This window comes from Podarcis vaucheri (genome assembly GCF_965113315.1).
Source record: "Podarcis vaucheri genome assembly, chromosome: 9".
In the NCBI taxonomy this organism is placed as follows: Eukaryota; Metazoa; Chordata; class Lepidosauria; order Squamata; family Lacertidae; genus Podarcis; species Podarcis vaucheri.
In genome coordinates this window covers 2,691,290-2,706,911 of record NC_138767.1, presented here as the reverse complement: position 1 = coordinate 2,706,911, position 15,622 = coordinate 2,691,290, and the positions used below count along the sequence as shown (strand labels likewise).

Sequence of the window (15,622 nt, the reverse complement as noted above, 5' to 3'; positions counted from 1 at the left end):
TGGCACAGTTTTTTAATAAGCGCAGGAAAGGAGATGAAATAACAAAAGGGAATTGGGTTTCATGATGGCTATAACTGCCCCCTCAAGGTGGGGGCATGAAGTTATTTCCCAGCTACCCATAATACCATTTCTTTTACAAAAGGCATGGAAGTTAGTTCTGCCTACCGATGATTTTTTGAGACCCTTTATAAATAATGATGATAATGATAATAATAATAATAATAATAATAATAATAATAATAATTTATTATTTATACCCCGCCCATCTGGCTGGGCTTCCCCAGCCACTCTGGGCAGCTTCCAACAAAATATTAAAATACCGTAATACATCAAACATTAAAAGCTTCCCGAAACCCTTCCCTGTGCAGCTTGGCTCGCTTGCGCGAGTCGCCTCAACAGTTTCCTCTCTGCTTTCTGGCTGCCGCTGCCTTGCATAACGGGACAGAATTAGGAGGTGGGTCCTGTCTCCCCTATGGTCTCCCCTTAGCCCCCCCCCCCCAGCAGTCTTTCTCCAACGCCGCCTGTAGTAATGTTGCGGCACACCCACCTTCCTCTTCTGCCCTACAATCCAGCGAGACCCGGCTAAGAGAGGGAAGGTGGTGTCACAGCGTTTGCTTTTCAGGACAAAACACAACAGAAGGGGTAGTTGTCTGCCACCACTCCCTTGTCCGGGGATAGCCCAGAAGATTAACCCAAGGGAGAAGGTTACTCTTCCTTGTTGCCATCTGCCCCACCCTGCATTGCTTTACCACAAATTGCAGGCAGAAATTCAACAGGTTCTATAAATTAAAGGCAGAAATTCAACAGGTTCAGTAGGAGGCTAAGTGGTCAGACTTTGGATTCAGACTTTCCCCAGAAAGGCACACAGAGCAAAACAGGAAAATCCGCCGTTTAAAATTTACTTAAAAAACAAGATTAAACATACTTAAAAGTAGGCACATCTCTTATATGGTTCAGAAAGGAAAACAACAACATTGTAAAGCATCGCTAGCTAAATGTACTTACAAAAACGAGAACACAAGAAAAGTTAAGACAGTTCGCTGAATCCGCATCTCAAGAAGACAATAGGAATTCTTCATCACAAAGAACATGCACATGAATGACGACTGCCAGCATGGTGGTAAATCTGGCAGAAGGGCGGATGGATGCAGGCTCCTTTCCTAAGCTTTTTATCCTTAAGACCCCACGTGTAACCAAGGACCAATCAGAATTTCTGATTACCGTATTTTTCGCCCTGTAGGACGCACTTTTCCCCCTCCAAAAATGAAGGGGAAATGTGTGTGCGTCCTATGGGGCGAATGCAGGCTTTCGCTGAAGCCTAGAGAGCGAGAGGAGTTGGTGCGCACTGACCCCTCTCGCTCTCCAGGCTTCAGGAAGCTATCCACAAGCCTTGGGAGCCCGCGGGAGTTCCCTCCGGGCTCCCAAGGCTTGCGGATAGCAGCCTGCAGCCCAAAACCCGGGGAGCGCAGCGGAGCGCGCCCCGGGCTTCGGGCAGATATCCGCAACCTGGGGAGACCGACGGGAGTTCCTGCCGGGCTCCCAAGGCTTGCGGATAGCAGCCTGTTCTGGGGGCTGGGGTCAGGGGAAGCTCGGGCTTTTTTTTTTCTTTCTTTATTCCCCCCCCCAAACTAGGTGCGCCCTATGGGCCGGTGCGCCCTATAGGGCAAAAAATACGGTAATTCAAAATTTACCAATGGTCACCTAGTTGGATAATAACTCAGCCTGTGACAGCTGGAGCTTGTTTATTTCTAAGACCTTGGGATCAAAGGGTTCCTCCCAAATTTCTCAGAGACACAGCAGATCCTCCTTTCTCCTGTAATGAGGCTTGATAGCCCTGATTCACACAGGGAACAGCACTTAGTAACCAGGTGTTAAATCACCACTAATCAACTGGAAGTTTTCCTTCCTGCAGATGCATGAGATAAGTATTCACACTCCCAGAGTCAGTTGGTTAAAGCAACAGATATACATTTCCCATAAATCCTTTGGCCTTTGGTTTTCCCATAGTGCTTTTCTTCAGCTTAATCAAAATTTGTCTACTGAAATTTCCTAACTTCACTACCTCTCTGCTTTGCCTTGCAGACCGCCACCATGGCACCCCCATGCTGCTGGAAGGGGTGAAGTGTATCGGGGCCGAGGCGGAGTACGACTCGGAGCAGAGTGAGTGGCACGGCTTTGACTAGGCCTGCCCCCCAACCCACCGCCTCCTCTTCCTCCTCCTCCTCCTCTTCTTCAAACCCCGCTCGTTCTTCAAAGGGTTTTCTATGTATAAGTATTTTCCGGTTATAAAGAGCTTGAAACGAGAATGCCCACCCCAACCGTTCACTGGCTGCCTGACGCAGATCGTGCTTGTTTCGTGCCCGCCCCCATGGCGCTTGTCTTGTGGGTTTTTGGGGGGTGCTGCGCTTAACCCCCCCACCCTCCCGCCAGTTTCAAAAAGGCGGTTCTGTGGCTTAAGGCGAGAGCTGTCTCTCCGGCCTTCAAACTGCGCCTGTGGATGTGTGGCTTTTTGTCCGAAAGACCGTGCGCACCCCAATTTTTGCAAGCGGGTGCACATGCGCGGGGGACCCCCAGAGACCAGTTGTGTGTGTGTTGATTTTCCTCCAGGTTTTAGCATCGTCTCGCTGCCTGCAAAAGCGTTTCCCGCGGCCGCCCTTTCGCGGGGCTCAGTTTCCCAAGTTGCACAGTGGCCGATCGCATCAGCTGTTCGGCAGCTGATCTCAAAACAGCCAGCAAGTGGCTGCTCCCGAACAGCTGTTTCGGCTGGCTGCTCGGAGGAAGAGAAATCTGTGTTCCTCCAGGCATTCAGATAACTTAAGGTTTCCCTGCGTTGCTATAGACAGGTCAGGGTTAGTTAGAGAGCCTTTGCCAAGCCAGTGCCCTCTTGATGTTTCAGGACCGCAACTCCCGGCTGATGGGAGTTCTAGTCCAAAGCATCTGGAGAGTGCCTGCTCTGTGAGGCTGACTTAGGGATGCATCAGTTACGGTAAAGATGGGGCAGCCCCCAAAGGAGGAAAAAGTTGCCCGGTTGCCCTGCAAGAGTGTGTCTCTCCCCCCCCCCCCCACAAAAAAACTCCTGTTTCTGCTTTGCTGTAGCCTGGGAAGGTTTGTTCCTTCCCAAGGCTTGAACCCTCCGTTGCCTTTCCAGAGATGCCCCCAGCGAATCTCTTGTTCTTGCAAGCCATACGGTGTCTTGAAACCCCCGCGTCACAGAAAACATGTGTTTTGTTCTCTCTCCCTTCCTGCTGCGGTTTGTTTGCTGTTTAACGCCTTTTTCATATTCAAGATTCGGACCCTGCGCTCCCGACACGAAAGGAATGAGTTGCATTTCCTAGTGAAATCTACCCACGGCGTGGCTTAAGAGGGCAGGTTGAAGAGCTTTGACTTTTGGATTTCGCCCCCCAACCCCAAAGCGGTCCCCTGCAACTGGAAAAGTAGCTCTTCAGGGAGCGAGGCTGCCACAGACCGATGTGCTAGATTTTTTACTTTCTTCTCCCTTCACTTTTAAATGTTATTTTAAGTTTTCCACTACCTGCAGCAGAACCTCCTGTTTTTGAAATAAAAAAATCTGCTCCAGCGGTAGGAGGGAGGCAGTCTGATGTGCTCCTGCCTTGGCAGCCCCATAACTAGACCACTGCCCTCTCAGGAGCAGCCCTTCTGGAGCAGCAGGGAGGTGAGGGCGCAGGATGAGACCCAAGGCTCATGGCTGACCCCTGTTTCATCTGTCTGAGGTGGGCACCCCTCCAGTGTTGCTGAACTCCCATTGTCCCTAACCATTGGGCCACACTGTCTCAGGCTGCTGAGAGCTGAAGCCCATCAACATCTGGAGAACTGCAGATGTTCTGTTCACTTGTTGGAGCCTTGTCTTTAAACATGGCGCTTCCTCTCCCAGATGTATTTTCTTAACCATTCTCTTTTCTCTCTCACTTTTTTCTTTCTTTTTTCAAAAAAGATTCATAGTACAAAGACCAGGAATGTGATATAGTTAAGAAAGAAACCAATGGGTTTTTTATGTGCCTATATACATATATACATAAATATATATATATATATATTCAAATAAACTTGTGTGTTTTTTGGGTTTTTTAAAAGCAAAAAAATCTCTAAAGGAAAACAATAAACTTCAGTTGGAACAAAAAAACCTCCTCTGCTGTCCTGTGTGGAATGACTGGGGATGTGGTTGGGGTTTTAAGTTTTCTCTTTTGCAGTGAGGTCTTTTGTCCTCTGCACCCGGCTATCCCCAGCCTGTGGCCTTCCAGGAGGACTACAACTCCCATCAGGCTGTGCTCCCATCAGTACCGCAAAGTGCCTGAAGGGGGCACCCCATTGGCAATGTCTGAATCTTGTGGGTGGGAGGCCAGGAGATGCTCTGCTGCCACCTACAGGCTGGAGCGCAGTCCAGGTCCCCAAACTGGGTGGCACTGCCCCCTGCAGGTGGGAGGGTGTGTGGTTTCCCCCTTGTTTTAATCATGCATTTTGCGTTTTATATTTTATTTTTATGTTGCGAGCCATCCTGAGATTTACAGATGAAGGGCAGCGTACACATTAAATAAATAAGGCGAGGGGGCATGATTAGCAGACCTTGAAAAGCCGGTATCGCTGGGTCATCTATTACTCTTGGATATTTATTTATACCTTGCCTTCTTCCCTGACGGGGCTCAAGACGGCTTACAGATAAAAACCAAGAATTGCTAAAACATAGAAACATACGAACACTGCAAAACAGCTTATCCTTAGCAGAATAATTAAAACTATACGCACATCTAGTTTGCTGAAATAAGCAAACTGGCTTCAATTGGTCTTGGAATAAATGTTGCAATTAATGGTTGTGGTTTCAGAATTTTACTGTGCGCGATTATCTTCCTCGATGGGTTCTGCAAACTGCTATTCCGGATCATGCTTTTTGCAGTGGAGGCCCTGGGGACGCAGAAGCAAGACGGCCGTGGCCTCCAAAACTTGGTCTGGTTTGTTCAGGGTCAGGCAGCAAGAAAGCAAGTCGTTTTACCTGTTGTTATTCCCATCCATCCAGCAGAATTCAGTTGACTGGTGTCGTTTCACTGCCCCAGAATCCCTCCTGTATGTGTGAAATTGCTTTTCTGCAAATTGCTGGCCCGCCAAGCCAAACTCCCTCTGGATGATGGATGCTCCCCAGCAACGGAAAGTCTTCCCCAGCCATCCTCTCCCCGCATCCTTTTAGCTCATCTGCTGGGGATCGTTTAACTGCAGTTCCTTTTTTAATAATAATAATAATAATAATAATAATAATAATAATAATAATAATAATAATAATAATAATAGTTTATCTATTTATATGCCACTCATCTGACAAGGTTGCCCCTGCCACTCTGGGCAGCTTCTAACAAATTAAGACATCCAACATCAAACATTACTGCTGTTCTATGGCAGGTAAGCACAGGTACAGATTGAGCAGAGGAGTGCTGGGGCCAGAACCACTTTAAAAATAATTGCTTTAGTGCATTCCAGGTTCTCTCTCTCCTAGGACTGCCGGAGTAAGTGGGAGGGTGGCAGCAATTCCTGGAGAGTTAGACCCATGGAAAGCAGGGCTGTTGTGATGCAGTTGGGCAACAAAGGGCGTGTGAGAAGCTCTCGGGCGGCCAGCGATCAGGGGGAAATGCATCTTTCAAAATGTGACGGAACCTTTTAATATGAAAGGTAAAGGGACTCCTGACCATTAGGTCCAGTCGTGACCGACTCTGGGGTTGCGGTGCTCATTTCGCTTTACTGGCCGAGGGAGCCGGCGTACAGCTTCCAGGTCATGTGGCCAGCAGAGGTCATTCTGGCGAACCAGAGCAGCGCACGGAAACGCCGTTTACCTTCCCGCCGGAGCGGTACCTATTTATCTACCTGCATTCTGATGTGTTTTCGAACTGCTAGGTTGGCAGGAGCAGGGACCGAGCAACGGGAGCTCACACTGTCGCAGGGACTCGAACCGCCGACCTTCTGATTGGCAAGCCCTAGGCTCTGTGGTTTAACCCACAGCGCCACCCGCGTCCCTTACCTTTTAATATATGCTCAAATAAAATTGGAAGCGGTCCAAGAGATTATACATCTTCTCATTGCTGAGATTAGAATTTTTGTCATAAGCTCCTACTAGGAGATATGAATCCTTTCACAATGTGCTGCAGACTGGAAAGCAGAGGGGTAGCTAACTATGCAGCCATTTGTCTAAATTTTACATTACAAAACCCATGGTAAGGTTTCTTTCGTAAACCTTGAATCTTTTCAAGGCGATGGCAGTGTCTGAAGAATGATCCCAGGCAGCGATGTGGGTTTTCCAGGAAATTTGAACGGGCTCACTTAGAGAAATCAGAAATGCCTTATAGTGATCTAAAGGGGGGGGGGATGAAATTGCCAGCTTGTCTAACATTTGTAATTGACATTTACCGTTACTAATTAATCTGCGAAGCAGAACATTTTCCACAGCAAAAAGGGGATCCTTTAACTGCAGTTCCTGCATTTCAGGGGGTTGGACTAGACCCTTGGGTACCTTCCAGTCTTCGAGTTCTGTGATTCAGGAAGCCAAGAGCAGATCTGCCTGCCAAACATTCCTCCTTCCTGACCAATGAAATGTAGAATTGGAAGGAAACCCCCCCCAAAGGGGAATCACAGCTGAAGCCTCCATGCCCCACTCGCACCTGGGCCTCAAACACTCATCTCACAGAAGAAGAAAGCAAAAATCACTTCTGTTTATTTTTCTCTAATAAAGCCATACTGGCCGTAACAAGCTCATGAATGTCCACCCGTTCTCCCGAGGGAGAGAAAGAGAGAGTGAGAGTGCGGGTTTATACACAATATAGAAAAATAAAATTTTGGGTGGGTTCCTACAAAGCGACATATTACAAGCATTAAGGAGGCAGGACAGAGGCTCAAAGGACAGGCCAGAAAAGCTTTTTATCGCGGTTTGGAAGGGGCAGGGTGGTGATGTGGACAGTTTATTCAGCCAGAGAACGGTGCAATCCTGCCTGGCTAATTGGAGAGCAACAGAGGGTTGGTGGAGCAGTGAGCAGGCCGGCTAAAGGGACTCCGAGCTGTTGAGGGTGGGGCGTCACTGGAGGCAGTCAATTTATTCTGATTTCCTCCCCGTCCTTTGCAAAGTTGCAGTGGACACTAGCAGTTCCCAAGACTTGAGTATCAGTTGTTTAAAAGCCAAGACTCTGAAGAGACAAGCTGGACACTTGGAAAAAAACTCCCATTTCCAGGAGGCAACATCCAAACCTAGATCAGGGGTCAGCAAACTCTTTCAACAGGGGGCCGGTCCACTGTCAGACCTTGTGGGGGGGCCGGACTATATTTTGAAAAAATACGAACAAATTTGTATGCCCCACAAATAACCCAGAGATGCCTTTTAAATAAAAGAACACATTCTACTCATGTAAAAACACGCTGATTCCTGGACCGTCCGTGGCCAGATTTGGACAGCGATTGGGCCGGATCCAGCCCCCGGGCCTTAGTTTGCCCACCCATGACCTAGATATACCTGTGATTTCCGCCCCTCCTCTCCAGTTCTGCTTACATCAAGAGAACTAGACTGAAAGGACCTACAATGAGCTGCTCACTGATAAGACTTCTAAAAAGTAAATATAGCTCTGAGCGGCTCAAGATGGCAGGGCTACAGCTTTGGGTTTGGGGGAGCAGGCAAAATACTGCCCTAGTGACCAGCCTCTCCCCTTGCCCCCAGCTGAATGACTCTCGCCCCTCTGCTCTGGGCAGGTTGGTGGAAGCCGAGCTGGGCTTTTATTTGGATTAAGGCACGATAAGTAGAGAAACTGCTCCATCTGCTGTTCACACTGGTACCCAGTGTGATGCTGCCGATGGGATTGGCAGTCCAAGACAGAGGTTGGGGAGACCCAGATAAAGCCATGCCAGTCTTCCTCTAAAATGAAAGGCAGGTCCAAATATACATACAGTGGTACCTCAGGTTACATACGCTTCAGGTTACATATGCTTCAGGTTACAGATTCCGCTAACCCAGAAATAGTGCTTCAGGTTAAGAACTTTGCTTCAGGATGAGAACAAAAATCGTGCTCCGGCGGTGCGGCGGCAGTGGTAGGCCCCATTAGCTAAAGTGGTGTTTCAGGTTAAGAACAGTTTCAGGTTAAGAACGGACCTCCGGAACGAATTAAGTACTTAACCCGAGGTACCACTGTACTTCAGACATGCATTGTTATTCACCATTGCCTTAAATGCCTGTCCTGTTCCCCATGCAAAAGCACAGAACCTTTCTATTTTTTGCTTGTGCAGTTGCTTTAATTATCCAACATCTTGTGCATTGAGATGCTTCATTTGTGTATGTGTGTGTGTGTGTTTGTGTGTGTGTGTGAACCCAACAATATTTAAGGATATTATTTTGTAAACACTTCATGTTTCCAGAAGGCGTCGCTTTGTCCTTGATCTTAGGCAAGACAATTGAAAAACTGCAGTGTTTTTTGGTGTTTTTGTAAAGAAGAAGAAGAAGAAGAAGAAGAAGCAGCAGCTTAACAATTTTGGGGTTTTCCGGAATGTCCTAGTTTTTACTTTTTGAAATATGGCAATTCTAGGAGTGGGGGAGTTGCATGGAATGGAATGTGGATACAGTGGTACCTCGGGTTACATATGCTTCAGGTTACACATGCTTTAGGTTACAGACTCCGCTAACCCAGAAGTAGTGCTTCAGCTTAAGAACTTTGCTTCAAGATGAGAACAGAAATCGGGCTCCAGCGGTGCGGCGGCAGCGGGAGGCCCCATTAGCTAAAGTGGTGCTTCAGGTTAAGAACACTTTCAGGTTAAGAACGGACCTCCAGAACGAATCAAGTACTTAACCCGAGGTACCACTGTATTGTATTTCATCTTCCCATGGTGACATTGCTAGGTGAAATTTCCAACTCCCCAGCTAGTTAAATTATGGTCTTGAATGAAGGGCTGCTGCTGCTGCATCCTGGACCATTCCATCTGCAAGGCCCATCATTGCACGCAAATTTGTCTCTCCAAAACCTGAAGGAAAATGGAAGGGAAGGTTATGGGACCAATCTCTTCTGTGGAATTTCTCTCCTTGGAGTTTTTTACCGCTGGCCTGCAAAGCTGCCCACCCCTCTGCTCTCTTCTAGAGTCCTGACAAGATAATACATGACTGTGATCCAGTTGCCACCACCAAAGACCAAGACTAATGATGGGAAAGATGAAAGGGTCCACCTGGTATTCCAGCTTTCCTTTCTTTGGCGAGTTGAAGCAAAGAGGACGTGTTTCTGGAACCTGACCTGTGCTGGATTTCTTCCCAAGTCTGACATGACTCAACCAGAAAAATCCACAGAGGAGAGAAGGAGAAGGACCACAGCGAAACCCCTTCTTCCTCCTCCTCCTCCAAGGCCTCAAATGTCCAGGGCATCAGTTGGAAAGGAAATCAATAGAAGCTCTCACGGTCTTTGACGTCTGGACGTCCATGGCTGCCACCTTGATCTCTGTGTCTCCAAACTGCATGCTGGCTCGGATCTCCCTCCTGCTCTTCTTCGGAGAGCTGGGCTCCTCCAACTCATCTAGGTCCAGGCTGATGGTACCGCATTTCCTGACCCCAGGGTCGGTGATGTAGACCACGTCGTCGGTGCCACAGCAGTAGATGTTGATGATGATCTTCCGCTGCCCGACCCGCGCAGGGCAGTAGCTCCTCTGCACCACCTCGCCCAGCGCCACGGACTGGTCCACGGAGACAAACTTCTCAAAGATGTCGGTGCACCAGTTCTTCCCTTCCTTGACCAGCAGCTTCTCCCTCGGGTGCTTGCCCTCCACGAACTTGTTGAGCACCCCCACGCCGTAGGTCAGAGGGGAGCGCCTCACGCGGACGATGGTGGGGTCCAGGCCGAAGAGCACCGCGCCTTTCAGGATGGTCAGGCCCACGTCCTGCGGGATGATGACCCGGCAGACGGCGCTGAAGGCCGACTGGACCGCGTGCTGCAGCATCGAGGACTCAGCAAAACCTCCCACCAAGAAGAGGAACTTGATACCTTTGACTTCCGGCTTCTTCATGAGGTCACCTGAAGGGAGAGAGGGGGCAGTGGAGGGAGGTGGAGAGGCCACAGGGGTCAAAAGGATGCTGGAAAAACTTGGCAAGGTTCCATTTTGGAGCCAGTAACTGTCAATAATAATAATAATAATAATAATAATAATAATAATAATATATTTATACCCCACCCATCTGGCTGGGTTTCCATAGATACTCTGGGTGGCTTCCAACAGAACACTAAAATACAATAACCTATTAAACATTAAAAGGTTCCCTAAACAGGGCTGCCTTCAGATGTCTTCTAAAAGTCTGGTAGTTGTTGTTCTCTTTGACATCTGGTGGGAGGATGCCACCACCGAGAAGGCCCTCTGCTTGGTTCCCTGTAACTTGGTTTCTCACAGGGAGGAAACCGCCAGAAGGCCCTCGGCACTGGACCTCAGTGTCCAGGCAGAACGATGGGGGTGGAGACACTCCTTCAGATATACTGGACCGAGGCCGTTTAGGGCTTTGAAGGTCAGCACCAACACTTTGAATTGTGCTCATACTGGGAGGCAGTGTAGGTCTTCGAAGACTGGTGTTATGGGGTCCCAGCAGCCACTCCCAGTCACCAGTCTAGCTGCCGCATTCTGGATTAGTTGTAGTTTCCGGGTCACCTTCAAAGGTAGCCCCACGTAGAGTGCATTGCAGTAGTCCAAGCAGGATTTAACCAGAGCATGCACCACTCTGGCCAGACAGTCGGTGGGCAGGGAGGGTCTCATCCTGCGTACCAGATGGAGCTGGGAGACAGCTGCCCTGGACACAGAATTGACCTGCGCCTCCATGGACAGCTGTGAGTCCAAAATGACTCCCAGGCTGCGCACCTGGTCCTTCAGGGGCACAGTGACCCCATTCAGGACCAGGGAGTCCCCCACACTAACCTGCCTCCTGTCCCCCCAAAACAGTACAAGGCTTCGGGGAAGAGCAGAGGCTTTTCTGACCCTCCACACCTGTCAGGTAGGAAAGAACCTAAGAGGCCAGCCAGATGTCTGTGGGAAACCAGCAAGCAGGATTTGAACACAAGACCTCTCTCCGCTCCTGCAGTTTCCAGCAACTGGGATTCAGAATCATTGCTGCTCGCAACTGCATACCCTCTAATGTTTCTCTGGTGAAAATTGGAATGTCCTGTTCCATGAAAATAATAATTTTATTACTTGTATGAAACCATCCGACTGGGCAGCTTCCAACATACATTGGTGCCTTGGTTCTCAAATGGCTGAGTTGCTGAACAAATCGCCTCCTGAACGCTGCAAACTCAGAAGTAAGTGTTCCTGTTTGTGGACATTTTTCGGAAGCTGAACGTCCGAAGCGGTTTCCGCTTGAGTGCAGGGAGCTCCTGCAGCCAATCGGAAGCCACATCTTGGTTTTCGAACGGTTTTGGGAGCCACACGGACTCCCGGAATGGATTAAGTTCGAGACTACCACTGGATATAAAAATATAAAGGTAAAAGGTAAAGGGACCCCTGACCATTAGGTCCAGTTGTGGCCGACTCTCTGGTTGCGGTGCTCGTCTCGCTTTATTGGCCGAGGGAGCTGGCGGGTCATGTGGCCAGCATGACTAAGCCACTTCTGGCGAACCAGAGCAGCGCATGGAAACGCCGTTTACCTTCCCGCCAGAGCCGTACCTATTTATCTACTTGCACTTGATGTGCTTTCGAACTGCTAGGTTGGCAGGAGCAGGGACCGAGCAACGGGAGCTCACCCCGTTGCGGGGATTCGAACCACCGACCTTCTGATCGGCAAGTCCTAGGCCCTGTGGTTTAACCCACAGCGCCACCTGCGTCCCTTATATAAAAATATAATAAAGCATTAAACATTAAAAAACTGCCTTCCCTATACAAGACTGCCTTCTAAAAGTGTCTTCTAAAGGTTGTATAGTTATTTATTGCCTTGGCTTGAGGGTTGCATAACTCCATACCCACCAACAGATCTCTGATGAAAATAGGGAGATCCAAGTGGGACATTATGGGATTAAATCAGAAACCGGGGTGGCTTCTGTAAGTCCGAGACTGTTCCTGAAAAAGAAGGACACTTGGAGGGCAGCAAGACCACAGGCCAGGGGGATCTTGGGAGTCCCACACTTGGACCTTGTGGCCGTCCTCAGGATCAGGCTGCAAGTTGGTGGAACTGACCAGCAAAATAATACAAATATAGAATTAGACGGGACCCTGAGGATAATCTGGTCCATCCCCTGCAACGCAGGAAACTTTTGCCCAGTGCAGGACTCGAACTCGCAACACTAAGTTTAAGCGGTTCATTCTCTACCAACGAAGCTATCCACACTCACAAACTGACACACTTTTTTCCCCTTTTGCCCATTTCAGGGCATTGCCCACAGGAGGAAGAAGGTTGGCACCCAACTTGGGTTTCTGCACACAGCCGAGCTCTCCAAATGGGGGACTCACCGATATGTGTGATAATCTGGCTGATGGTTGGCTGGAAGAGCTCATTCATGGCTTCAGAGGACATGCGCAGCATCCCTTGCGAGGACCACTTCACCAGGTTCACGCTGGAGATGCCAGAAAAGAGATTACTTATACATTTTTATTTTTATTTCATTTTTCGTGGGTTTTTTGCTATTTATTTATTTATTGGTTTTCACATATTACATTACAATACAGATGTACCAAAACCAACACCATTTCCTCCCCATTACATTTTTATTTCCTCAATATATCATATTATTCTTTTCTCCCTCCTCCCTCTACCCCCCCACTCGATTTCCTCCACATTATACAATTTACAATAATCTTTCCATTCTACAGTCTTCTCAAATCATCTATATAGTCTTGTTATCTTTCCTTACTAATTTTTCTTCCATCTAGTACTTCACATTTTAATCTAGGCATATTAGCGTATCTCCCCCCGCCCAGGAATATTTTGCCATATATTCATCAAAACATTTCCACTCCTTTTTAAATTTTTGATTCGACTGATTTCTTATTATAGCAGTTAATTTTGCCACAATTAAATATTCATTAAGTTTACAAATCCATTCCTCCTTTGTGGGTATAGTTTGTGACTTCCACCTAGCAGCAATCACTATTCTAGCAGCTATACTTGAATATAGATAAATTCTCTCTCCCCCCCCCCCGTAGTATCTCTTCATCTATCAATCCAAGAAGATATGTCTCTGGTTTCTTTGTTATTGATATTTTCAACATCTTTAGTTCTTAATGTACTACTATCCAAAATTTCTTAATTTCCTCACACCTCCACCACATATGTATTGTTGTTCCTATTTCTCCACCACATCTCCAACAGAGGTTGGGTTTCAATTTATATATCTTTGCCAACTTAACTGGCGTTATGTACCACCTATAGAACATCTTTACAAAATTTTCTTAAATCGTATATCCTCTCGCCAGAGTTTCTCCCATTGCTCTAGATGGGTAGTGTTAAGTTGTGCGTGAACATATCAGACGACACAGCGATTCTTCAGACAGCTCTTGTTTATTCACAGGTCAGAACAGAACTGAACTGAACTGAAGGGTTCAGCCAGCCTGCTTATATGGAGCTCCACTAGAACGCAACAGTAACCACTTTCTGTAACTATCCAATCACTGAACGTCACTTTTGATCCCTCATTTGCATATGTGGATCTGAGTGAAAACTATCTACAGTATCCCCTTGCTGGCCCAGGGTAAGAACTTCAGTACATAACAGATAGTATGTCCGAGATCCTGAGACCATTCAATCTTTCTGCTTCATTTTATGCTGTTTTAGTCTAATTGCAGTGTCCAATCTACACTGCCCTGATGGAGTTCTACTGAAAGAAAGCCTCAAATTTTTAACAAAAGGGTGTTGTATGAAAGGAGAGAAGGTTAGCACTTCCCTTGATAAGGATGGAAGAGGTCCTTGTGGCCTGTACAACACGCATATGGTTAAGGCATTGCCACCTACTTCGTGGCATCTAACCAAGTTTTTAAGACACAAGATTTACCCACACTGGAAGAATGGCAGATGAAGGTGATGGACTACATGGAATTGGCAGAAATGACTGGCAGAATCCGAGATCAAGGAGAAGAGGCGGTGGAAGAAGATTGGAAGAAATTTAAAGACTACTTGCAGAAATACTGTAAAATTAATGAATGTTGAAGGGATGTTGGATTGAAAATAAGCGGTATTGGTAAAAAGATGAATAAGAATATGTAAATGCGGATTGACAATGGTTGGAAATATATAGTTATAATAGGTTAAGATAATAAGTAAAGATAAAGGATAGAGGGTAAGGATTTGCTGAACTAACTATGTGAACTGGAATACAGAAGAGGGGGGTGTGAGGAGGTCAGGAAATAAGTAAATGAAATATAAGACATGAAAATATTGATTATTTTTCTTTTTTTAACTTTCTTTTTTACTTTTTATGTATTTTGTCTTTGTATCTTTTTTGTATTGTTTTTGTCTTTTATTATTGTTATGCTTTTTTATTTTTTATCTATAATTTTGTAACTTTCTATTGTCTGAAAAAGTCTAATAAATATCTTTTTTTAATAAAAAAAACAAATTTTTAACAAAAGGGGAAAGAATTTGGGGTGGGGCAGTGGAATTGTGATCCTTTTATCCCTGCCAGGGCCAAGGTCGTCCGAGAGTGAGGAGGGACCCCAGTGGTCATCTATCCCAACCCCCATTTTCATCCAACCCTCTGGGAGCCTCACCTGCTGCGCTTCAGAGCCGTCTCCACGTTCTGTCCCCGGTGCTTCCGGTAAAAGTCGATGAAGGAGAAGGGCAGGGAGATGTTGAGGGAGTTGGCGCGGTGCGGGGCAGCCGTCCGCTTGCGGGCCTCGAACGCGATGGTCAGGTCGACCCAGGCCGCCGGGCGCTTGGCCTTGAAGGTGGCAATGAAGTCCTCGCCAAAGATCTGGCAGAGAAGTTTCTCGAAGGCCAAGTCCACCCCCACGGCCCCATAAGGACCTCCTGGAAGGCAGCGACGGGAGAGGCAAGGTCAAAGGAGCAAGGGGGAGGGGCAGCGCGGCACAGTGGCTAGCGTGTCAAACTAAGGCTTCAGAGGCCTGGGTTCGAATTCCCGCTTGGCAGTGCAGTTTGCTGGTTGGGACCTTGGGCTGCCTCTCAGCCTAGCCTACTTTGCAGGGTTGCTGTGGGACAGAATGAGGAGATGGGAAACTATGTGTGCCTTCTTGAGCTCCTTGGAGGAAAAAGGTGGGCTAATAATAATAATAATAATAATAATAATAGCATGAAGGATATGGGGCTTTCAGGGCCTAAGAGAAGCTAGTCTCTCTCTGTGTTTTCTGCCCTCCCAAGGGTCAGGGTACATCAGCAATACAGAACAACAAACCCCTGTGGTGCAAACTTAACACAACAAACAATACAAGCAACATGCAGACCAGTATACAGTGGTGCCCCGCAAGACGACTGCCTCGCAAGACGGAAAACTCGCTAGACGAAAGAGTTTTCCGTTTTGGAGCTGCTTCGCAAAACGAATTTCCTATGGGCTTGCTTCGCAAGACGACAATGTCTTGCGAGTTCCTGCTGGTTTCCCCCCCCCTTTTCTAAGCCGCTAAGCCACTTATCAGCTGATCCGATCAGCAGATAAGTCGCTAAAAGCCGCTAATAGCGCTAATCCGCTAA

General features: G+C 47.5%; 2 protein-coding genes across 2 annotated transcripts in view; one reads left to right on the top strand and one right to left on the bottom strand.

Moving 5' to 3' along the window:
• ADISSP (adipose secreted signaling protein) overlaps positions 1 to 4,141 on the top strand; it is a 71,976-nt gene extending 67,835 nt beyond the window's left edge. The window contains exons 6-7 of the mRNA XM_082236793.1: positions 2,083 to 2,160; positions 3,287 to 4,141. Coding sequence (XP_082092919.1) covers positions 2,083 to 2,160; positions 3,287 to 3,321 — 113 coding nt within the window. The 3' untranslated portion in view covers positions 3,322 to 4,141. The remainder of the gene's footprint in view (positions 1 to 2,082; positions 2,161 to 3,286) is intronic.
• A 2,535-nt stretch (positions 4,142 to 6,676) lies between these two features.
• Positions 6,677 to 15,622, bottom strand: part of HSPA12B (heat shock protein family A (Hsp70) member 12B) — a 55,961-nt gene continuing 47,015 nt past the window's right edge. Inside the window, exons 11-13 of the mRNA XM_082236427.1 lie at positions 14,689 to 14,947; positions 12,436 to 12,539; positions 6,677 to 10,025 (exon numbers count right to left, since the gene is read on the bottom strand). Coding sequence (XP_082092553.1) covers positions 9,382 to 10,025; positions 12,436 to 12,539; positions 14,689 to 14,947 — 1,007 coding nt within the window. The 3' untranslated portion in view covers positions 6,677 to 9,381. The remainder of the gene's footprint in view (positions 10,026 to 12,435; positions 12,540 to 14,688; positions 14,948 to 15,622) is intronic.